At 44.3% G+C, this 22,248-nt stretch overlaps 6 protein-coding genes across 7 annotated transcripts; 2 read left to right on the forward strand and 4 right to left on the reverse strand.

Annotated features, from left to right (window-relative positions):
• The first annotated feature begins 28 nt into the window (after positions 1–28).
• Bcrad57 lies at positions 29–1,795 on the forward strand. Its single transcript, XM_001558809.2, has 2 exons — positions 29–492; positions 569–1,795. Exons 1-2 carry the CDS (start codon positions 86–88, stop codon positions 1,617–1,619), a joined length of 1,458 nt encoding a protein of 485 aa, XP_001558859.1. The 5' UTR covers positions 29–85; the 3' UTR covers positions 1,620–1,795.
• Positions 1,796–2,519: 724 nt separating this feature from the next.
• Positions 2,520–4,994, reverse strand: BCIN_02g02410 (hypothetical protein). Its single transcript, XM_001558808.2, has one exon. The coding sequence runs from the start codon at positions 4,211–4,213 to the stop codon at positions 2,984–2,986; it is 1,230 nt and encodes a 409-aa protein (XP_001558858.1). The 5' UTR covers positions 4,214–4,994; the 3' UTR covers positions 2,520–2,983.
• Positions 4,995–9,874: 4,880 nt separating this feature from the next.
• Positions 9,875–14,197, reverse strand: BCIN_02g02420 (hypothetical protein). 2 transcript variants are annotated; one of them, XM_024691184.1, is made up of 5 exons: positions 14,043–14,197; positions 13,353–13,985; positions 12,454–12,855; positions 10,400–12,400; positions 9,875–10,288 (listed from the first exon to the last, which is right to left on the reverse strand). In XM_024691184.1, the coding sequence occupies exons 3-5, from the start codon at positions 12,836–12,838 to the stop codon at positions 10,140–10,142; spliced, it is 2,535 nt and encodes an 844-aa protein (XP_024546954.1). In that variant the 5' UTR covers positions 12,839–12,855; positions 13,353–13,985; positions 14,043–14,197; the 3' UTR covers positions 9,875–10,139. The 2 variants fall into 2 exon arrangements, with proteins under 2 accessions (XP_024546954.1, XP_024546953.1); XM_024691183.1 differs by lacking the exons at positions 13,353–13,985; positions 14,043–14,197 and having other exon boundaries at positions 12,454–12,992.
• Positions 14,198–14,385: 188 nt separating this feature from the next.
• On the reverse strand, positions 14,386–16,394 carry BCIN_02g02430 (hypothetical protein). The gene has a single exon (XM_001558803.2). The coding sequence runs from the start codon at positions 16,038–16,040 to the stop codon at positions 14,466–14,468; it is 1,575 nt and encodes a 524-aa protein (XP_001558853.1). The 5' UTR covers positions 16,041–16,394; the 3' UTR covers positions 14,386–14,465.
• A 519-nt stretch (positions 16,395–16,913) lies between these two features.
• BCIN_02g02440 (hypothetical protein) lies at positions 16,914–19,032 on the forward strand. Its single transcript, XM_024691185.1, has 2 exons — positions 16,914–17,329; positions 17,389–19,032. The coding sequence occupies exons 1-2, from the start codon at positions 16,973–16,975 to the stop codon at positions 18,769–18,771; spliced, it is 1,740 nt and encodes a 579-aa protein (XP_024546955.1). The 5' UTR covers positions 16,914–16,972; the 3' UTR covers positions 18,772–19,032.
• A 1,794-nt stretch (positions 19,033–20,826) lies between these two features.
• BCIN_02g02450 (hypothetical protein) lies at positions 20,827–22,091 on the reverse strand. Its single transcript, XM_001558799.2, has 2 exons — positions 21,625–22,091; positions 20,827–21,557 (listed from the first exon to the last, which is right to left on the reverse strand). The coding sequence occupies exons 1-2, from the start codon at positions 21,917–21,919 to the stop codon at positions 21,148–21,150; spliced, it is 705 nt and encodes a 234-aa protein (XP_001558849.1). The 5' UTR covers positions 21,920–22,091; the 3' UTR covers positions 20,827–21,147.
• Between the last annotated feature and the right edge of the window lie 157 nt (positions 22,092–22,248).

A 22,248-nucleotide genomic window follows, 5' to 3' on the forward strand; every position in this document is an offset into this window, starting at 1 on the left:
AGCGACGCGAGATCCTTTTCGTGTTCCAGCCTGTCTTCCTTTTCGCAATTTATCCCCACGCTTTCCCACCTTCCCAAATGCCTCCATGACCGACCTCCTAGATATTCTCCCTAACTTCCCCACACAAAAACATGTGCGACTCCTCCCTTCACTGGAGAAGAGTCTCGTCACCGTAGCTGATCTGCTCACTCTTGATTGTGTTGAGATAGCCAAACGAGCGACTTTACCACCCTTGGATGTTAAAAGGTTATGTGCAGATGTGCTGGAACATTTAAGAGGAGATCTTGGGATAGGCGAGGTAAATCCTGGACATGAGGGTGCTGAAGGGGATGAGAAGAATGTAGACGGGGAGGGGGAGGTGAAGAAGCTGAGGAAGTCGGGAAAGGAAGTTGCGAATATGTGGGAGGCTATAAGTACATTGGATGATGATATGGATCGCGCATTGGGAGGCGGTATTCCAGCAGGCTATATTACGGAGGTTACAGGCGAAAGGTATGCCTCGTTTACATTGCTGCCTTTCTCTGCTTTGCCTTGTCTGCCGGGTCTTCTAACTAAAACACAATTTCAGCGGCGCAGGTAAAACGCAATTCCTCCTAACCCTTCTTCTCTCTGCTCAACTTCCGGCACCTCATGGCCTCGCCTCTCCCACTCTCTACATATCTACCGAATCTTCTCTCCCCATAACGCGACTCTCCCAACTCTTGCGCACTCACCCTCTTCTCGCTTCTCATCCATCACCACCTTCTCTCGACAGAGTTATCTCCATTTCGACACCTGATCTCGAATCCCAAGATCATATTCTCCGTTTCCAAGTCCCTGTCGCTATCAAACGCCATGGTATTCGTTTACTCATACTCGACAGCGTAGCCGCAAACTACAGAGCTGAATTTGAAAGACCCGGTGTGACTAAGGGGGGTGGAAATATGGCACAGAGAAGTGCTGAATTAGTCAAGTTGGGGCAACTTTTAAGAGACTTGGCAAGGGAACACGGAGTGGCTATTGTAGTCGCCAATCAAGTAGCTGATCGATTTATAGGTGGAAGTGGAAGAGCAAGTCCAATGGCTTATGGCCAAAAGAGGGAAAGAGAAAGAGACATGCAAAGCAGTCCACTCGCGAAAAGGAGTTTAGGCTCAAATGGAGCTATGCCAGTACCATCAAGTTCAATAAATGTTCCCATGTCAAGCATTCCCGGTAGTAGCATTGGCAATCGAGTAGGATCTCGAGATTATTCCATCATAACACCAGATCCCATGTCACTGGATCATCAACAACGATGGTTCACAGGCTGGGGTGATGATCCGCACCCTTCTTATACATCATCCAAAAATGTCAAGACACCCTCTTTAGGGTTAATATGGACCACGCAAATAGCATGTCGAATAGCACTCATTAAGAAGCCCGTCTATGGACGAGCAAGAAATGAGATTATGGAGGAAGGAGAGAGAGGAGAACCAGTATTAAAAAGATGGAGACGATGGATGAAAATTGTTTTTGCGGGATGGGCAATTGAAAGTGGAGAGGGATTGAATGGAAGTGTTGAGTTTGAGATCAGGGGCGAGGGAATGTTTGCCGTTAAGCATGGAAAGGGAGTTGATGATGATGGGGAGGATGTTTTGTAGATGCCTACCTAGGTGTTTTTTCGTCTGATATGCGAAGTTGGTAGGTAATCGGCAGTTGGTATATATATATATATGTATAAAGATTGTGTATTTTGTTCAAACACACATAACTCAATAAATAATAGCATGGAAATGAGTACATACCCTCCCAAAATCAATATTCCCAATTTTTCCCAAACGTTCTCATTACCTACCTACCTATCAATCCCCAAACTCGACAATATCAATTTCCCCTCCTCCTCTTTTCCCCCCTCCCCACCCAGAACTCATGATACATGCATTCTCCCTCTCCTCCTCCTCCTCCTCCTCCTCATCCTCTCCCTCTCCCTCTCTCCATACAAAAAAATCATTATGCAAAACCCTACTCCCTACCAAGTTCCTACATAGAGACCTCTAGACACCTAGCCCAACCCCTCCCCAATCCAATGCCAAGAACTTTCCCTCTCTCTCCCCCCCCCCCCCCCCCCATCTATGCACGTCATATTCCGTAAAAATCAACAATCAGCAATCAGCAATCAAAATAAAAAAAAATCAAAGCCAACCCAGCAGCAATCACTATATTCCGATATTAAATCTCGATAACTATTAATTACATATATTAATAAAATAAAAAATATCCCGGAGAGAGAAGGAAGAAGGGATAGATAGCTATCTGCACTACGTACTTATATTGCATCGGCTAGAATGGATTTATTACTTCTTACATACTCGTTCGTACATAGTTATTTATTAGTGATTTGATCTATTTTATGATTATTATTAATGTAAGAGTACCCACCCCCTCGCGATGTATTTATACTTGTCATCTACCGACTACATAGGTTGGTAGGTAGGTAGGTAGGTATCACAAATTTGACTACCGGTTTCTCGATTGATTGATTGATTGATTGATTGATTGATTGATTGATTGATTGATTGATTGATTGATTGATTGCTTGCTTGATTTATTTATCATTGACTACTTATTAGTACTTATGGTTATGATGCAAACACTTAACTATCGAATCTACACAAAACATCACAAATATCTATCCACTTTCACAAGCATTCAAACCATACAACACAAGTACGCAGAACGCATTTCATTCCACTCAAATATCACCGCCATCTAACCACCACAGCGCCAGTCTGGCAGCTCTCCACGAATAAGTAACCTAAATGTAAGGTAAAGTATATATTTACAACGAAGATCCGCATATTTTTTTCCAATTGTTTTTTGTTTTCCATCAGGAGATCCTTCCGGTGTGTAAGTCCTCTTTCTTTTCCCTCCTCACGTATCCAATTGTCCATCGAGTATCCTAATGTGTATCCATCCCTACCTTGCTATCCAATACTCCGCCCCCATAATCAATCAATTCGGAAACCTATGCAGTCTTGAAAGTATTTCCCAAAGTACTCAAGGCACTTGTCGAAGACATCAAGCCACCGGCCGCAGTATCAGCCATAAACCACGCGTAGCGATCCACCATGGTGCTAGCATCCAACCAAGGAAGAACCTCCTTCATGAACGCATTTTGCTCATCAGTAGAGCCCGAGGCTTGGAATTCCGTGATCCACAATGGACGGTTGCCACCGGCTGTGTACGCATCCTGAACATATTGCTTGAAGTATGCCACGTTGGAAGCCGAATCATACCAATGGATGCAGACGAAGTCGATGGTGCAGTCGGAGCACGAAGACAAGAAGGACTTCAACCATGTGAGTCCCATGGGAGAAGCACCGTTGGTGACGGCGGGAGCACCGAGCTTGGCCTTGCCGGCAAAAGGTTGCATGTATGTCTTGTAACCGGCTGCGGCGTCGGATGCACCGATGTTGGCTTGGGTGCTGAGATCGGGTTCGTTGAAGGACATGAGATGTGTGGAGCCGGATGAGATGGCGCTGGAGGCAGCGGCGGACCAAGCACCGGTGAAGGTACTCTTCAAGCCCCAGAGGAGAGGAACGAATTCAATACCGGAAGCGGAGAGACCATCGGAGGATGAACCCCAGTTGTAAGCCCAAGCGACTTTGGAAGAACCGGTGAATTGCTTGACGTAATCTGCGGTGTTGTATGCAACTCCACGCTTTCCACCCGAGGAAGAGCTGTAGGAGCTGGAAGAGGACGAAGCTGCGGCGGCAGAGCTAGCTTTTGCAGAAGTAGCGAGCGTGGTTGCTGCTGCTTTGGTAGATGTGGCGGCGGGCTTGTAGGAGCTTTTGGCGCTGCTTTGAACCAAGACTGCAGCTGCAGCTGCTTCAGTGGAAGCTTTAACAACGGCTACTGAAGAAGATGAAGAAGAAGAAGCCTTAGCAGAGCTAGACTCTACAGCCACATGACTAGTGGTAGAACTGGTAGGGACAACCACAGCACTTGTTACTGCAGCTGGAGCTGGAGTAGATGCTACAACGACAACGGAGGAAGCGGCAGCAGAATGATGTTGAGTGTAAGTTCCTACAGCATGAGCATGACCAGTTGCGTAAGAACCGTCGAGTTCCCTGGTAACGGTAACTTCTTCTGTAACGACATGGATTTCGGTTTCGTAGATGGGAGCAGCGAATGTTTCTTTGACCAGCAAAGAAGAAGCCAAGATGGCGAGGGATTTGATCTCAAAAGAACGCATGATGTGTTTTTTTTTTTTGGTTTAAACCGGGTGTATTTCGATTTTTGTTGTGTGTGTGTGTGTTCCTGAATCGGTAGTTGACAGTAAAGAATGACTTGAACTGTGTTGTTGACTGATATCCAAATGACTGAATCGAAGAAAGAATGTGGTCTTGCTAAGCAAACAATCTCGATGAGTGTTTGATAGAAAAAGAAGGAGTGTGGTGATTCAACCAATGAATGTAAGGAAGAACAAGATGGTCGACTTTACTTTGAATCCAGAGAGGGAGGGTTGTGAGGGTAATAAGACAGGAGAGGGGCGGGATATACGAGGTTAATGAACAATTTTTAAGGTTGTTCCTGGTGGTAGGGGCGAATTCGTAATTGTGGTGTCTTCTTAAGATTTCGTAAATATCACGTCAAGTCGTAATGGGTAAAATGAATGAGCGTATTGGAAGGAGTAGGCAGTATGTTTTTTTCTTTCTAAATTTGAGATTGAGGAGTTTGATGATGGAAATCCTGCGCTATCTTTCAAAGATACGAAATGACGAGATGTGCCAGACTGGACGTTGCAAATGAGAGGTAACGTGAGGCTGTGGAGAGGAAAGAAGAAGAAGAGCGAGGGGGAGGAAGTTGATCCTTATGTCTATATGTAGATTGCCAAGTGAATGGCAATGGTAACCCTCCATGACCCAAGTGAATTCTTTTGACAACATCTTTTTGTCTTTCCTTTCTCTTTTTTCGAACTAGTTACTCTAGTGATGTGAGATAAGAAAGCGGGAGGCCAGTTTGAAAACCTAGCCAGTAGTTAACCGACGAATCGGAAGAAGGAGGACAGAAACATCGCATGGGATTTTAAACGACAAGGGGGGTGGGAACGGGGTGATGAACGACTTGTACAAGGGTAAATGATGTTTCTGCACATTGCACAGTCGAGCCAGAGTTAAGAGGATGGAAAAGAAAGCTTAGCAATTCATCCGGTGTTTCTTTTCTTTGGGAATCCACAACATCAATTCGTAGCATCGTAGCATCGTATTATCCATGCACTTTTTTTTCTCGCGCGTTCCATTGGACCATGTGGAATGGCGATGCTACCTAAGGTGTGATAGACACTTTCTGGAGCTTCTCACTGGCTATCGATTGGTGGAGAAAGCATCTAGATAGATACTTTTCATTTAGTCAGGAACGTGTAGACGTGCAGACGTGCAGATGTGTATTGTGCATTGTGCAGGTGGTTAACTCTCAGGTACAGAATCCAAGAATCAAAGACCGAGCTTATTGGCATTCCCAAGACTTGTGGTTGCTAAACTGCTTTCAGTCATAGTCAGACTTCTCGCTCAGCGGATAATTAGATAATCGTGGATCTAGGTTCACGTTGACTGGCTCTTTTCTGTCTCTTCTCCTAAAGTATGAAAGCTAGTCAGGTACCGGTGTTTGATGGTTTGGCTAGCCAATGTTCTTTCTGTTCATCTCGCAGCCATTGTGAATTCGTGACTGTACACAGTGAGTGAGAGGGGGCGAGAGAGTATCACTGCATGGCTCGAGCATATCGAGAGAGTCTGTTTGTATTGAGATATACTGGGATTTATCTTGATCATGTAAACACGACATGACTTATTTTCTGCGCTGTTTTCTTTTTCTGCCTATCTTTTCCTATCTTTTTCTATCCCTTTCTCTCTTTTCTCGGCCCCTCGAGCCATGCACAACCGGCCACGAACTTCAATTCAAATTCGTCCTTCTCAATAACCCCAGATAATGCAATTTCAGTCCTTTTTTGATTCACATTCATCATGGTGGCTGAGCTACATTGAGCCTCTTTCGTAAGTTGTAAGTTGCACGTTTCACCGATATCTATCCAGCCGCTGCTCCGAAAACACCTTCACATGAGGGGCAAGAAGATGGATGACATGAACTCTTTTCCGCTCGTGGATCCTCAAAATCCTTACCCAAATACCCATACTCCATATCATCCACTCAGATACTTCACAGTTCCTTCACGATCGATCCATAATCCGTCCCATCGTCCAGATTCCAGCGTTAAGGCCAAAAAGTCCAAGTTCCTTTCCCTGGCCCATGCTAAATGCTTGTGCACACAATCGATGATTCAGGGGTAACCTCTTCCATTAATCTATTCTCCAAAGCTTAACCAAGACATTTGGACGATCCGATGAATTAGCTTGTTTTATCCCTCCGTTTCTCGACCATTTGTGGAAATTGATGAGGGGAAAAGAAGGGAAGATACGAACGCCCGCAGAATTCTGATATGCAGGAAGGAAAATCCAAACAAGACAGCGCATCACGAAACCGACACTGCTTCCGTACAGCCCTGGCATAGACACATACATAGAGTGCTCATACCGCACAGCAGAAGTCATGTCTGTATGCGCTTCTGAGGATACCGCTCACACAACACGCAAATGACACATCGGATGAATTTTCACAATCAAAGGAAAAGGAAAAGTCGCGTAAGCAAAATGGGCCCGGAGACGTAATGATCAGTCCACGGTATCGTATGCGTGTGCGTGTACAAGTGGAGCGTAGAACAATTTGGCTTTTTGCTTTGCCGCGGCGACGGGCTTGGGACCTGCTTACATCGTCCGCCTGCAGAGCAAAACGGGGCCACGAGCTACGAATCAAAACTAACTGACTGATACTTTAACCGACCGGGCCGGCAACATTGATTCTCCCATTCCATTCTCCCATGTGGGAAAGAAAAGGGAAAAAGAAGATTTGGGAAATTGTCACGGATTCTAGTGCACGAAAACTTTCCATGCAAAGAATCTAGACCTCGAGCTCGGTATTAATAGCTACGGAGGAGGTGGGTACATACTATCATACTATCATGCTAACTTCCACAAGAACTCAAAAACTACACAATTCATCATCAAAACTCTTCACCAAGAAAAGTATCCAAGAAGCAAAGCCTCAACTCAATCCCTCAATCCTCACCTTGGCGCTGCTCTCTACTTGGTGCCTTTCCCAATCCCCAATCCACTCCTTTCATCTCTCGATTCTCTCGATGCCCACCACACGCCGTCTGCACATTTTCTTTTCTCCGATCCTCCCGGTCTTTGTATTCTCCGACGCGAGAGTTCCAAGACTCCAAGCCACAGAGATACGAAGACTCGAGTGCAAGGGGGGGGGGAAGCAAGGGAGGCAAGGTAAGTCTTTGAGAAACCCTTTGGACCTTTGGAGGCGCGCATGATATTTCTGTGCGTCCATTCTTCTTCTTCACACCCACTATCTTAATTTATATTCTATCTTGAAAACGTGAGCTTTTTCGTACGTGCTCTTTGTGCTTATATATATATCATGTGTCGATGGTTCGATATGGATTTCCTTGCATGCGTGTACATACATACATATATATATATATATATATATATTACTTGAGTATACTAAATAGATGGATGGATTCGAGACACTCTGTGCATGCATATCCCGTTGGTTCCTCTACATTCGAATTATGGACTTTTGCAGGTCAAGTGTCTACACAGTCCTTACAAGTTAATATGACCTAGATTGATAGACACATAAAACCAGCGACCTTCATGTGATATTCGCATACACATATTGCTACCCATCACCAACATCACCAATATCCCCAACCAACTTCCACCACCACTACAATATATCGTATACTACGTATACAAATCCAAATTAAGTTTTAGTTTCAGATCCAAAACAAAAAAAAAAAGAAAAGAAAAACGAAAACATGACCAAATCGCAAACCCCGCGTTTCGCTCTCAACAATCCATCATCCATCATCCACAATCTACAATCTACAATCAACAACAACAACAACAACAACAACATACTCCGCAGATAGTTTTCTAACCTCCATCTGGCCACCTATCTGGCCATTCTCCTATCTCTCTACATCACATCCTGTCTACTTCCCAAATCCTGCATACGCATACATGTACATGTGCATGCGCGTCAACTATATCTCAATACTGCACACACACACACACGTCCATATCGCTACACCGTACGTACTCCGTCTACGATGGAATGCACGTGTGGTTATTGATGTAGGTAGGTACACGCGCGGGGTCTTCTCTTTAATTCTCAATCTATCTGACTTGGATCCTTTTGATTTCTTGTTGCGATTTACTTTGATTTTGTGGTTTGTTTGGGGTTTGGGCTGTTGTTGTGTTGTGCTGTGCTGTGTTGTATTGTGTTGTGTTGTGTTGTGTCAAAGAGGAGGAAGATATAATGTTGGGAATTATTTATTTATTCTTGTGAATTTCTTCATCAGGGAATCTGTGGAATAGATGTAGACAGGAAAGAAACGAAATACCTATCTAGGACCTATATATATATATATATGGTGTTGTGAATTCATCATCCCGAGGAATCGAATTGGAGATATACTTATTCGGTATGCCCTGTAACATATCAATCCCTGCCCATCTATCTATCTATAAGGAAACCCCCAAGAAACCCCAAATATACCCATCTATCTATTCAACAACCACCACCCCCCCCCCCCCCCCAAAAAATCTTAAAAACTACCTACCAACTAACAATAAACCATGCTCAAATCATCAGTATGAAACAGACCCGGCTAGATGTAAATGATTATAATAAGATCTTACTTATTACACATAAGTCAGTCAGTCTGATCTGATCTGATCTGATCTGGCGGTCCGGCAATCAAGACAAGACACGGCCGCTCGCTCGCTCGCCTCCCCGAACGAACACCCCAATTTCGGATCGAGAGTCGTTGGTGGTCTAGATTCGAGAACTTGGATTTCTATTGTTATATCATATCATATCATATCATATCATATCATATCATATCATTCTCAATACAGAACAATCAACCACCACCAAAAATTTCACCCAATTCAAAAATTCCAACGTGCGACCCGGTGAGCTTGTTACTTTTATTATAGCTAGCTAATTAGAGGTGACAGTTGTAAATAGTATGGTATGGTATGGTATAGTAGTAGTATAGTAGTAGTCGAAGGATGATGATGATAAATGATAAATGATAATGATAACGATGGATCTAAATATTAATCTTAATCTGAATCCGAATCTCACGAATACGACATCAAGCTCCGTTGCTAGGTACGGTAAGGTAAGGTAAGGTAAGGTTGGTGGGTAGATATAAATATCGAAATTATCAAGGTTAGAGATGTAATGATTATGATGCTATTTTGGGCGTGGAGAGCGAGGAGGATTTTGGAATCTTGGGGGTGAGGGGGGGAGGGGTGATGGATGGAGAGGTGGATGAATGGATGAATGAATGGAGAGATGGATGGATGGAGAGATGGAGAGATAGATGGATGGAGAGATGACTTATTATGAGCGGATTTTTGAATCGTGCGTGGTAAGCTCTCGAAGAGAGCTTGAGAGAAGAGGGGGAGTACTGTTAGGGTGGTGGTGTGGATAGAGAAGTGATTATAAAATTGAGAAGATCGCGATGGGAGAGCTTGGGAAACGATCACTTGTATGCCGAGAATTTGCGGGATAGATATACTTGGAAGTTGGAGATAGGTCTGAAAAATAGAGAGAGGACATGGCGAGTCACATTCGTTTCCTGCCATTTGAAATGTTGGTTTCGAGGGTTTGAGAGTTTGAATTTACCTTTGTATTATGTGTACATTGAGAGTGGTTGAATGGTTAATATACAATTAATTCACCCACTAACCACACAAAAACGTATTCGATTTAAAAGCATTCGTGATACTATACTAGGTTGATTATTCTCAAATTCCTCGTTTATTCGTTAAAAAAAAGGTATGTGTACCGAGAAAAATAACATAACAATGTTGCAATACATAAAAACTCCAGTCTTGTCAATGCGAGGGTCCCTCCAAGTCTCCATCCAAGTCTCCAAAGACCCTCGTTTATTTAGAATGTAAAAACTCCAAGAACCTCCCATATCACCTTATCCATATTTGCCTATCTCTTGAGAGCCTTGCTAAATCCCAAACCTAGTATTCACTCAATCTCAATTTCTTTCCAATTTCCCTCCTTCTCGCATTGGCATTGGCGCGTTCGGAAGATCTCGTATTTGAATCATCTAGGCCTTCACCTCTTGCTTTGAGAGCTTGAAGAAGCATGCCTGCGTCGAAGAATCCATCTAGATTTATGTATTAGTTTGAATCTTTTGATTATACGAAGGACATCGTAGTGGTGGTCAAGAAAGGGAAGAAAGGAAAAAAAAAAAAAAAAAAAAAAAAAAAAAACATACATCCACCCAACCCCTCATCATCACTAGCAGCCGCACTCTCATATCCCGGCGTCATCGTCCCGAGCGTTTTCTTACCCAACTCTGCAGTTCTAAGAACTCTTCCTCTGCTCTTCAACTTTTTCCCCGCAGTCGGTCTATTAGTACTAGTTTCTCTCGCTCTACTAGCCTTTGGACTTGTGCCTCTTCTCGTAGATTTCAACACTCTCCTAATTTCGAGCAAATAACTCTCAATAGCATCTACAAAGCGTTTTGTCTGGCGATGCTTACTACTGGCACAGATACTGATTCCTTCATCCTTGATAATATATCCGATTCCAAATCCGTCACCGGAAGTAGGACCGAATCCGAACTGGCGAAGGGATGGATTACCGCAGTTGGAGGTTGAGAGGACGGTTGTGTTGAGCTTGTCCCAACCACTGTCTGCGAAAAGAAGAGGCATGGAATGATTCAATGATCCTGGGGTGGAATTGCCTCGAGCACGAGATGAGCGACGCTCGATTTCATCGCTATCACTCAAAATTGAATTCCGGCCTGGGCTACCAATTACCGAGTTACCTCTAGATGAACCTGTCTCAACAGGGCTGGAGTATCCATTGCTGCTCAATCCATTACTACTAGCCGCCTCTGCACCATCTTCGTCGACTGCTTTTTGCCACACACTAAAGAGAGCATATAAGTGGCGATCGCAACCTTGGGCTTTCGCGCATTCCTTCGTATTAGCTGTGTGTTTCTGGCATGCTTTCTTCAGCGCCTCGACCTTTTGTTCTGGGGGATTTTCAGCCCAGAATTTCTGTACGAAATCAAGTGATTCGGGTGTTACGGATCGTATAGCTTCAGTTCTTCCATGAAGAAAGACTTTCGTCATTGCTGGCTCATATGTACATTCCACTCTACCGTATAAACCATAATATGCAGCCTGAAATGCCATTTGCACGAAAGCATCTGGGGAGAATCCCATGCTCGTTATGAAATTCTTTCCATACGCTGCGAAATCGAGCGTTTCGAATTCATTTTGTTGGATGAGATCTGCAAGACGAGTCTCCGCAAAGCGAACGGCAATACTGAGTTCAGGTATCATATCCCACTCTAATTTGTGAGGAGTAGTGCTTACATCTCCAAAACTAGCCGGGTCACGTTTAGCTGGGTCTGGACTGGTCGATGCCCAGAGACTAGGTGCCTGTCCGTTGATTGTACGAGCAAAACGGAGGATTGTATCTGTATACACATCGCTTGCAAATCGGAGGACGGTATGCCCGTCTACACCGGTGTGTTCGAAGTTGATACCTGCACTGCCATTTTTGCAGACGATAATTTGTAATTTGTCGTACCAACGATTCGTGCATGTTCCAATTTGAACACCCTTTTCAACTTGACTAGTTCCACAGAGCATGTTTTGACATAAATCTGCTTGGGAATGGGGCTCTGTGTAATCAAGGCAGAGTATAAATAAGGCAGAATCTACGATTCCAAGACAATCTGCATTATTTGATCCTTCTTCCCTGGTCATCACATCTCTAAGACCCGACCAAATCTTTCTATTCTCGGTACTGAGAACACCAAGTGCACCTTTGGCGGCATCTTGTATAGGGGTTTGCTGCGCGTCATCGACAATTGTTTGTAGATTGATCGAGACGTCTCGTTCAGTCATGATCAGGTCCGAATTATCATCGAGAACATCAAACCAGTAAAATTGACCATGGCAAAGGACCACGAGATGCTTTGATTCTGGATCTTGTCCGATGTGACATCCATTCTCAGTAGGTACGCGTGCAGTTCCGAATAATCTCGAGTATTGGTACATGCAGAGAGGCGTGCCTCTTACTGTGTCGGGAGGTAATTCTTCTCTTCTAACTGCGCGGACGAAAGACAATGCAGATACCACTAATGAGGCTGCACGAGTTACTTGGTTGTTTCTTGCAGGCGTCGGGTCGTCCTCAAGTAAGAAAAAGGGGTTGAGGTTCAGAACAACTGGGTTGTCAAAGTTAAGGTATGAGTCGTACCCTAGATGTTTATCAGCATGACAGTCATGATGGACCCCTAGGTATATAACGTACAAAACTGCTCAATATAACTAGTCTTTCCATTTGCATACTTCTTTAGTCTCTCGTGAAGTTCCGGTCCATCATTCTTCAAAAACTCTTCCACTGCTTGTTTGGTCTCTGCATGTTCTCTCGGTGACTGCAATGGCTTTAGAGCTGTCAGATATTTCGTCATGCTGCTGTCCAACTCTGGTATCGGTAGCTTTGGTAACTTGTCTTGGGCAGCAAAAGTAATTCCTTGCTCGTGCTTTGGCTGATCGCTAGCAAGAGGATCTCTTTGGTCCTTTGAGTAGCCTTCGCTGACCTTCTTTGCTCCTTCCATTGATCGATTTCGGTCGGGTGCAGCATTGACAGGAGGTTCTCCTGCTGTGATCAGGGATTCATTTAAAGATTTAGGCATCCTGAATGTACGGACAACTGTTGTTGAGGTAGACATCTTGATTAGCCTAGAACCTTAAATTTATGCGAATAATGGAGAGATAGAAGTGCAAATATTTAATCCTCGCAGTGCTGTGCGATAGAAGTAATGGCAATCGTAAAGGTAGTAAGACGGCATTATTTTAGACATCAAATCCTCTGCGGGGGAAGGTATTCTTATGGGAAAGAAATGATTCCCACGGTAAGCAGCCATCAACAGCCTTGGTTATATCTAGAGGTATCATCATGAAGCAATGATGGGAATCCCATATCCCCGCGACCGGCCTTGTGCATTGGTTCACGTAGAATATCATTGGATAACTTGATCCGGCCATATGGCCCATGCATGATTCAGGTCTCCACCCCCGTACACTAGTTAGGATGATATTCCGAGCTTATATGATATCCGCAACGCCGAAGCGATAGCTTGGCACTGAAGTCCAAATGACAGTGAGAAGAGACGGTACGGAGTATGGTATCAGTAAAGCTTTGCATACCTTCATGCCTCGGTCTACTTTTATCGTGTGTATATTTGCCTCCAGAAATTTCCCTGGGGGTGGGAGGACTTCAGTGAACAAGGAAGAAAAGATCGTTGCACGATGCAAGTGCAAGGGTAAAAAGTTTTGTGTGAATGATACTCTATTCTCAACCACGGAACCAGGCCCGGTGGATCTCTTCGTCAATGTCGGAGCATGTGAAAGAGGCGTGGGTCAGAAACGATAAATATACCACTATCCCAGAGAAAATCCTGAGTGTGATCAGTATTCTGGAACAAAGGGATTCGATAATGCAAGCAGCTCAAAACGTTCGGTCAGTTCGGTCAGTTCGGTCAAGCGGATGAGAAAGAGTGGGTGTGGTTCGTGGGCTTAGAGGATATCTCAAATATGTTGCAGGATGACACTGGGCGCCGCAAGTCTCCCCGTTCTGTTCTTACGGATCGATGGAGATGACCAGATGGGATAGAACAGATGTTGGGGTTTGAGTAGGGTCGAGAAGTGGGGTGCCAAAAGGCTGAAGCCTCGTTGTGCTTATCCTGTGGTAACTTTGCAAAATGACGTGCCTTTGAAAGCTTAAGATGCCTTCCAAATCCATTCATCCGTTTGCAGGATTTGATGCGGCAAGATGTATTACTAGTGAACGCTTCTCAGTAAATGTTTCTCGTCGTTTCACACGATACGATACGATACCTTTGAACGTATCTGATGAATCGTTCGTGTCGTACCTCCTAGAGATGCAGCCGACTTATGATGGAGAAAAATATGGCAGCGTCAACAACAATTGGTACGGGATGCATACAGGAAACAAACAATCTTAATTAAAATCGAGTACGAATCTCAGTCCCTGTCTACACATGAAATTGTCTACTATCTACTAGCTTCTCCTTATGCCTACTACGAGCTACACACACCTTTGCGATTTGTCTAGATATCCATGACTGTGGCCACACCAAATTGTGATCCTCGCCCCGTGACCTTGTTTGGAGGCGGAACCATCGATCCGCCAAAGTCACGTGCCGTACCGGATCAGTCCTAGCGCGTCATTGCACAGCCCCTGATTTGCGATTTGTACCTATTGATTGGTGGTGCAACAACACACACGAACTCGTCACATTAATACACAGTCTCTAAAGAATCAAACCACTTCTCAATGAGGGTTACCGCTTCCTTGGATATGGCCAGGGATGTCTGGCCCCAGCCATCACCAACTTCCTGGACAGCACTGTTGTTGGCGTTGCTGGCCGGCCAATATGTGAGGTTTCCCCCGTTTGGATTGCCTGTCTTGATGAAGTTGACCCAGTAAGCGTTCATGGTACTGGCGATCTCATAGTCTTCTGCAACCCAGGGTAAATCTGTGTCGTACAGGTTGTTAAGCACGTAATTGATCTCAGATTCGTGGTAAGCACCCTGGGTTTGTCCAGGTGGCGCATGATCCCAGAAGTAGTTGTACACCGGCTTGTCGGAAGCCGTAGCCCACAGCTGCGACCATAACCAGGTACCAACGGCAGAGCGGTCTGACCATTGTCGATTGTATGCTGCCGAAGCTGAGGTACTATCATTCGCACTGTAAATAGTCAAGAACTCGTCTGCCCAGTCGCCAAAGGTGGTGTTCATGTCTGCTAAGTAGGTAGCGAGCGAGATATTAAGGCCGTACGTTGCACCGCTCTCATCTCGAGTGTTTCCAGTCAGAATGGGCACATTGTTGGCTGCTCCATTAATTAGGGTGTTCATGTATGTATCCGGCACAGCGTAGTAATCCAGAACCGCTCCGAAACCATCTCCCTGAGCAAAGGTAGTGTAGTTCAACGCACGGAGCTCCGCAAGTGAAGTGACATTATAATCCGATACATAGCTTACGCCAGTTTCCAGAGCCGAATCGAGACTACGGTAGTTCTCGGCAAGGCTGGCACTCATAGGATCCTTGGGGTCGCGAACACCAGATTCAATTATGGCGCCAACGATGAGTCCCTTCGTCAACGGGCTGTTCACAATATGGTAGGTGGCGGCCGAACCGGCTGATTGGCCCATCACTGTAATATGTTCAGGATCTCCTCCGAACGCCGCAATATTCTCCACAATCCAGTTAAGAGCAGCATTCTGATCGAGAATGGCCCAGTTACCGGAGCTATTTGTGTTATGCGTTTCGTTCATCTCGGCTGAGAGCCAGGGGTGTGCAAGCCAGCCAAAAATACCGTTCCGGTAATTGTAATTAACAAAGACAACGCCTTTGTCAGCCATTCCTCCGCCGTCGAAAAGAGCGTCGCGAGCACTTGACATAGCTGGATAACTCCACATGACAACAGGCAACTTCGCATCCGTCGAGTTGGCGGCACTCCAAATGTTTAGGCTCAAGCAGTCTTCAGAATCTGTGTAGCCATCAGGCACGGCTCGGAATGTCTGAGGGCAGACAGGACCGAAATCTTGGGCAGCAAAAGTTGTATTCCATGGCGTGACTGGTTGAGGGGCCTTGAAGCGATTATTCCCTCCTGTGGTAGCAGCAAAAGGAATTCCTTTCCAGACTGCAATGTCTTTCCAGTGCTCCAGATTGACCCCAGCAGGGCTGCTGTTGAAAGCAGCGTAGCCTTGCACTGGGCCATAGCTAGTCGTGATCTTTTGGTCGTACAGCGCGGCGCTTGCTGTGCATAGCAGAGCCGCGATGGGAACCAGGGACGGCAGAAGGCACGACATGAATAAGAACTGTGACTGAAGGAGAAAGAAAGAATCAGAAAGAATGGGTTGTGGATTTCCGATGTATGAGATAGCTATCCACTCGTTTGTGCCATTTGTACAGCGACTTGAACGACATATAAGTAGATATAGAGAGCTCATCGCACCGCCAAGATCAAGGAGACGTGCTGACGCATGTCCAGTGGGTTAAGGTTGCGCGGCATAGGTCTATTCTGATCGTTGCGCGTCGAAAATAAGAGGTAGAAAAGGTAGCAATATTGAAGATCAGAGGGTTGCTGGGACCTAGGGAATTCAATGATCCTGACTGCGTAAGGTTTTGAATGTCCAAAAGCAACTAGAAATGGTAAATGTTCCAATCAAATTCAATAACTCAAATGATTTGAATGTTCTAATTGGTTTGGAGATTTGATAATCTTCATTGTCGGATTGCAGTCCGGAATATTGGACACTATGCTGAGAACAAGCAATACAGGCCTTTCACCGGTACATGATTGGGGTAATATCGGTAGTCTGATATAGATCAGAGATCCTCACACACTGTCTGTACCTGCATGAAGGCCTCCAAGCATTTACACCTTGAAAGAGCCTATTTCATATTTTTTATTTGAAAAAAATCACCGTAACCTCCGTACAGGGATTCTTATTTTGTAGGCATACGTAACTCACACTGCGAACAACAACCCATTTTAGACTATTGCCTTTCTTTCGATTACGTATCGCATCAAGAAGAGGACTCTATACAGAAATTAACCCTCCTCACTTCAACTTACTAATCTTTGATAGCATAATAAATGAAGCATATATAGAACCTTAGTACACCACTTACTTCTACTGCATTCGACCTCGCGATCCTATTGAATAACAATCTCTCAAGTTCTCTACTATTTATCTTATTCCTCCACAATTGATCTTGACAACTCTCCTAGTCTACCATGTTTTCCGTTCATCGGGCCGTGGTTGCTACTCTTAGCATCGCAGGTGCTGCGCAAGCGCTTTCGCTAAGCGATGTCTGCACCACAGCTTACGCGAGCGAGGCAATTCCTGCGGCGGACTTCTTGCCCGGCATTACTATCGACGCATCTTCAGTCACCACAGCCATTATTACAAACTCTACAAGTTCAAACGATTGGTACATCACCGAGGCCATCTCCTACTGTAACGTTACAATTGCCTATTCGCACAACGGTATCGCAGATGATTTGGTTCACGTATCCTTCTGGGTACCAGAGCCAGACAAATTCCAAAACCGATACGTCACAACTGGTGGCAGTGGTCTTTCTATTAACGCTGTAAGTTTTCAAGCTAAGGATCATACGGATAAGTCATTAATTCATATATCAATATGTAGGGTGCGGTGTCGAACCCTACTGGTGTTATTGTTGGCGCCGTTTCTGGTTATACGGACGGTGGTTTCGGTACCTTCGACTCATCTTGGGATGAGGTCTTCCTCCTTGCTAATGATACCATCAATTGGCAGTCTGTCTATATGATGGGTTACCAGGCACACTGGGAACTCGCCACTTTGGGAAAGGAGTTTACTAAGAACTTCTTCAATGTTTCGGATAAGGTTTATTCTTACTACCAAGCATGCTCTGAGGGTGGCCGCGAAGGTTGGAGTCAGCTCCAGCGTTTCGCCGATCTGTTCGATGGTGCTACAATCGGTGCACCAGCTCTTCGCTACGGCCAGCAGCAGGTTAACCACTTGACCGCAGCTGTGACCGAGCAGACTCTAGCTTATTACCCATCGTCTTGTGAAATGGAGAAGATCCTGAACTTGACCATCGCTTTCTGTGATCCTCTAGACGGGAAGACTGATGGTGTTGTCTCGCGATCAGATCTGTGCAAGCTACAGTTCGACGTGAATAGTACCATCGGCGAATCTTACTACTGCGCTGCATCATCAGGTAGTTCTTTTGTTCCAGGCAAACGTCAGGTTGGTGGTTCAAGTACCACACCTGAACAAAATGGAACTGTCACGGCTAAAGCTGCTGAGCTTGTCCAGACCCTCTGGAACGGGCTCCACGACTCCGATGGAAAGCGTGCATACATATATTACCAACCTGGTGCCGAGTTTGGTGACGCAAGTACTACATATAACTCGGAAACTGGAGAATGGGAGGTTTCTATTACAGGTCTTGGTGGTCAATGGGTTGCACAATTTCTTCAGCTCCAGGAGGTTGATAATCTGAGCACCCTGGACAACGTTACTTACGATACTCTGAAGGAGTGGATGATCTATGGAATGCATAAGTATGGCGACTCGTTACAGACCACTGAGCCTGATGTTAGCGCTTTTGCAAACGCCGGTGGCAAGGTCATCCACATCCATGGTGAACAGGATCCTTCCATCCCCACTGCTTCATCAATTCACTACTACGAATCTGTCCGTAACGTCATGTTTCCCAACATGACTTTCGACTCCAGCACAGAGGCTATGGATGAATTTTACCGCCTCTTCCTCGTTCCCGGTGGTGCCCACTGCGGAGTAAGCACCGAACAGCCAGATGGCGGATGGCCCGCAACAACACTACAGACTATGATCGAATGGGTCGAGAACGGTATCGCGCCCTCAACTCTCAACAACACTGGCACTGCCGCGCCTACTCTTTGCAAGTGGCCTCTTCGCCCATTGTGGTCTAACAATGGTACTTCTTTCGATTGTGTCTATGACCAAGCCTCGTGGGACAGCTGGATTTACGATTTCGATGCTTACAGCACGCCTATCTACTAATCAACTCATGGCATGCCTGCTTTTGCCTTTGCCTAGGCCTTCTTTGACCAGGCTAAGAAAGATATAATGGGGTAAGAGACATGCCAGGAAGATATTGGACTGTACTGGAAGTTTGGTGGCCTTCATCGGCAACATGATGGCGACAGCAATGGCAACGCGATCTAGTTGCAAATATACTGTGTGATTTCACTACGTAGAGTGATGTACTATATAGATTCTTACTTGTAAATATACATAATTCAACATTACATGCTTCTCTCACTGTTTTCAAGTTCAGGTTATTTAATAGTCCGGACTGCAGTTCAATAATATAAGGGTTTGAATATCTAAAAGCAATTAAAAATCTAATAATGGTTCAATATTCCAATCAAATTGGATTTTTCAAATGGTTTAAATATTCCAATTGGTTTGAATGTTCTAACTGATTTGGTGACTTGATAATCTTTGTCGTTGAACTGCAGTCCGGAATATTGGACACACTGTTCTAGTTTTTTAATGCACAGTATAGAAAGGCGCTATATTAGTCGTTAATTCTGAGTGAAAATTCAATTTGTGCCTGTTCATGCTGCATTTCTAAATCCCTTTATCTATCCTCATATCAGCGCAAGAATGCAAAATTTGTACTGCCAGTTTTAATTTTCAGGTCAAGACAATAATATTTACAATAGCTTGACCGTCAACTTTCATTTCAAATTTAAGAGACTGTAGAAAAATACACGAGAAGCATTTAAGGAGCATCAGGAGAGCCAATAGCCGATCCAGTTGAGAACCCATCGAAACGGCCTACCAAGTAGAAGTCATTCTGGCAATGCGCCCTTGTGCCCAGCTCTGGGGTTATGATTATTGGAGCCACGACAGGCGAAAGGATCGAACCTTCAGTGTCGAATACAAAGCTAGGACGTGATGAATCCAGATTCACGCGAAATAATACCAGATCAACGGTATCAATTAAGCAACGGTGTTCAGCCATGCCAAAAATGTAGAAACGAAAAGCTAGCAGTACGGAAATATCGTATCAAAATTACCGTTAGACTTCTCTCTCTTCTGGAATCCATGCCCTTAATATCGCTGTTATTGCTAGTTCCATTGCCATAGGATGGCTTCTGATTTTAGTAGGCTCATTTGTCGAGTTATCTCGAGGCTTCAGGTAGTCTGGAGTGCAGTTCAATGATTAGAATTTTCAAAATTTGAACTAATTCAGATGATCCAAATAGTTTGGACTGCTAAATTGATTTTGGAAATTGTGCTAATTTTAAATATCAGACAACTCACATTCAGTTTTTGAGTAGAAATCGCTATACACTTCCACTCGTTCTAGCATTTGAAGAATTCTGATTTGATCACAGATAAGATAACATAAATGAATTGCATCATCTGAACTTTCAGTCTTTGTTCTGCTATATTAATTCCCATCCGGTGTCAAACGACAGATAAATTTGGTCACTTCGTCACGATGGAGATTACCTTATTGTTGATACTCCTCGGTAGCGCTTGGTATACTGGTGCACCTACTACTACATTCCCATGCCTAGGTATCCCAGATCGCTCTATTCAGAGGATTTCAGTTGGTAGTATAAATGCTGTTGTGCGAACCATTCTAGAAAATGGGGTATCATTGAAGGAATATGCAAAGAACAATAGTAGCTTCTTTATTGTTGCAGGACTCAGCTTTGCTCTCGGTCTAGTTATTGGTGGCTACGTTATAGAAAGTAATTAGAAATAGTGCCTTGGGTATTATTGCAATGGCTTCCTCATTGATAATTCTCTAATTATCGTTCTATGGCATCAACCTATCGGCTGCAGCTGTTAATATTATCCTAGTATTTTTCATTCTTCGAAAGATAATTCTGCATCTTCAATCATTACCTCGATTTACTGAGAAGTAGAGGAACACTCCTGCCGAATGTGCTTATTCAAAGACAAAGTATCTAAAGTCGATATATGTAGCCATTGAGAAAACATGTGTTCCATTTTTTTAATAATGCTTTTACTGAATTGCATCGAAATGCAAACTGTAAAAATGCACGTAATGAGTAAAACATATTTTAACATTTTTGAAATCATTGCCATTTGAATAGTTATCGAATATTTGAAGAATTGCACATTTCCGGTACCACAGCCAAGGAGAAAGAGGTAAAAAGTCCAGAAGTAGAAAATAGTATATTTATACCTAATGATCCAACATATACCGTAAAACATTATCATCCAGTCGAAAGTAACTTAACCACCACCATTTCAATCAACACCATTCATCATGTTGTATTATATCCAACAAACCGAATTCAACCCCTTTGTAGAAAGAGCACTACCAGCTCTTGTTTTCGCACTTATTTTGCCGTTTATTCCGGAAACTATGCACAATGTATTGATTGAGCTTTACAAAAGCAATCCCATTCCCACCGCCGCAACCAACACACTGCCTCCAACCCACTTCTCCATCTTTCCAGCCATTCCTGTAAATACAGATAGCGTAGCCGTAGCCGTGGTACTTCCCGTGAATGTAGCATTGCTTCCTCCACCTGTCTTCGTCGCACTAAGCGAGGCTACTGGTGGTGTGGTAGGTGTTGTGTAGGCTGGAGGACTGACGATATCGCTAGTCGTAACACTTGCAGATGTAGTTGGGATAGTTGAAGCACTGGCAGATGCGACAGATGAAGGAGTGACGGATTGGAGAACGCCGGTCAGAGAGTAGATTGCTGCGCAGGCGGTAAGATCCATGCCATCTGGACAACACCAGACGGTGAGGTCGGTGGCCTGGGTGCAGTAGTAGCCTTCGGAGCAGGAGTCTTTTTCGAAGTCAGTTTTGTACGGAGTTATAAGCTGGGTAGATATGTGTAAGTTGAGAAGACATACCACCAGTTCCAGTTGGACAACAAGTTTCCTTGACCGTAGGGTCAAAACAATGAAGATCTCCATCATTCGAGGCACAAGTTTCATAGCCTGTTCCGCATGCTTCTGCACAAGTGCCGTAGCCACTGCAGAAAGTTTGAGAGGGTTGATAACCCGATTGTCGCTTGGTGAGACCATATGCTTGGTTACCAAATGGGTTGAGGGATTTAGCTGCTAACTTGTAAGGTATAGCCTCTGATGCTTTTGCGGAAGCAGAAGCTACCAGAATGGAAGCGGCGATGATATTATTCAAATACATTTTGAGATTATGTATAAAAACTCTCCTGGTTTCAAGCAAATGTAGGAATAAAAAGTGCTTTGGTGATAGAAAACGATAGAATGAGATATCTAATAACGACTTCGATGGACACTATCAAAGTACGAAGATTCCTGCCTACTTATATGAAATATACCTCCTTGTATTGGGTCTCTAGTACCATGATTTTTATGTCTGTTGTCAATGTTCTCGTTGACATGGTAGCTTCAAAAGTGGAGGCGAAGCATCACAATTTTGAAAACATGGCTGAGATATTACAGCGAATTGTTTCCCTTCGGCAAGGATTCTAGTATGTATTGAGCCTTCATTAA

The sequence above is a fragment of the Botrytis cinerea genome, chromosome 2, assembly GCF_000143535.2.
Source record: "Botrytis cinerea B05.10 chromosome 2, complete sequence".
Taxonomy (NCBI): domain Eukaryota; kingdom Fungi; phylum Ascomycota; class Leotiomycetes; order Helotiales; family Sclerotiniaceae; genus Botrytis; species Botrytis cinerea.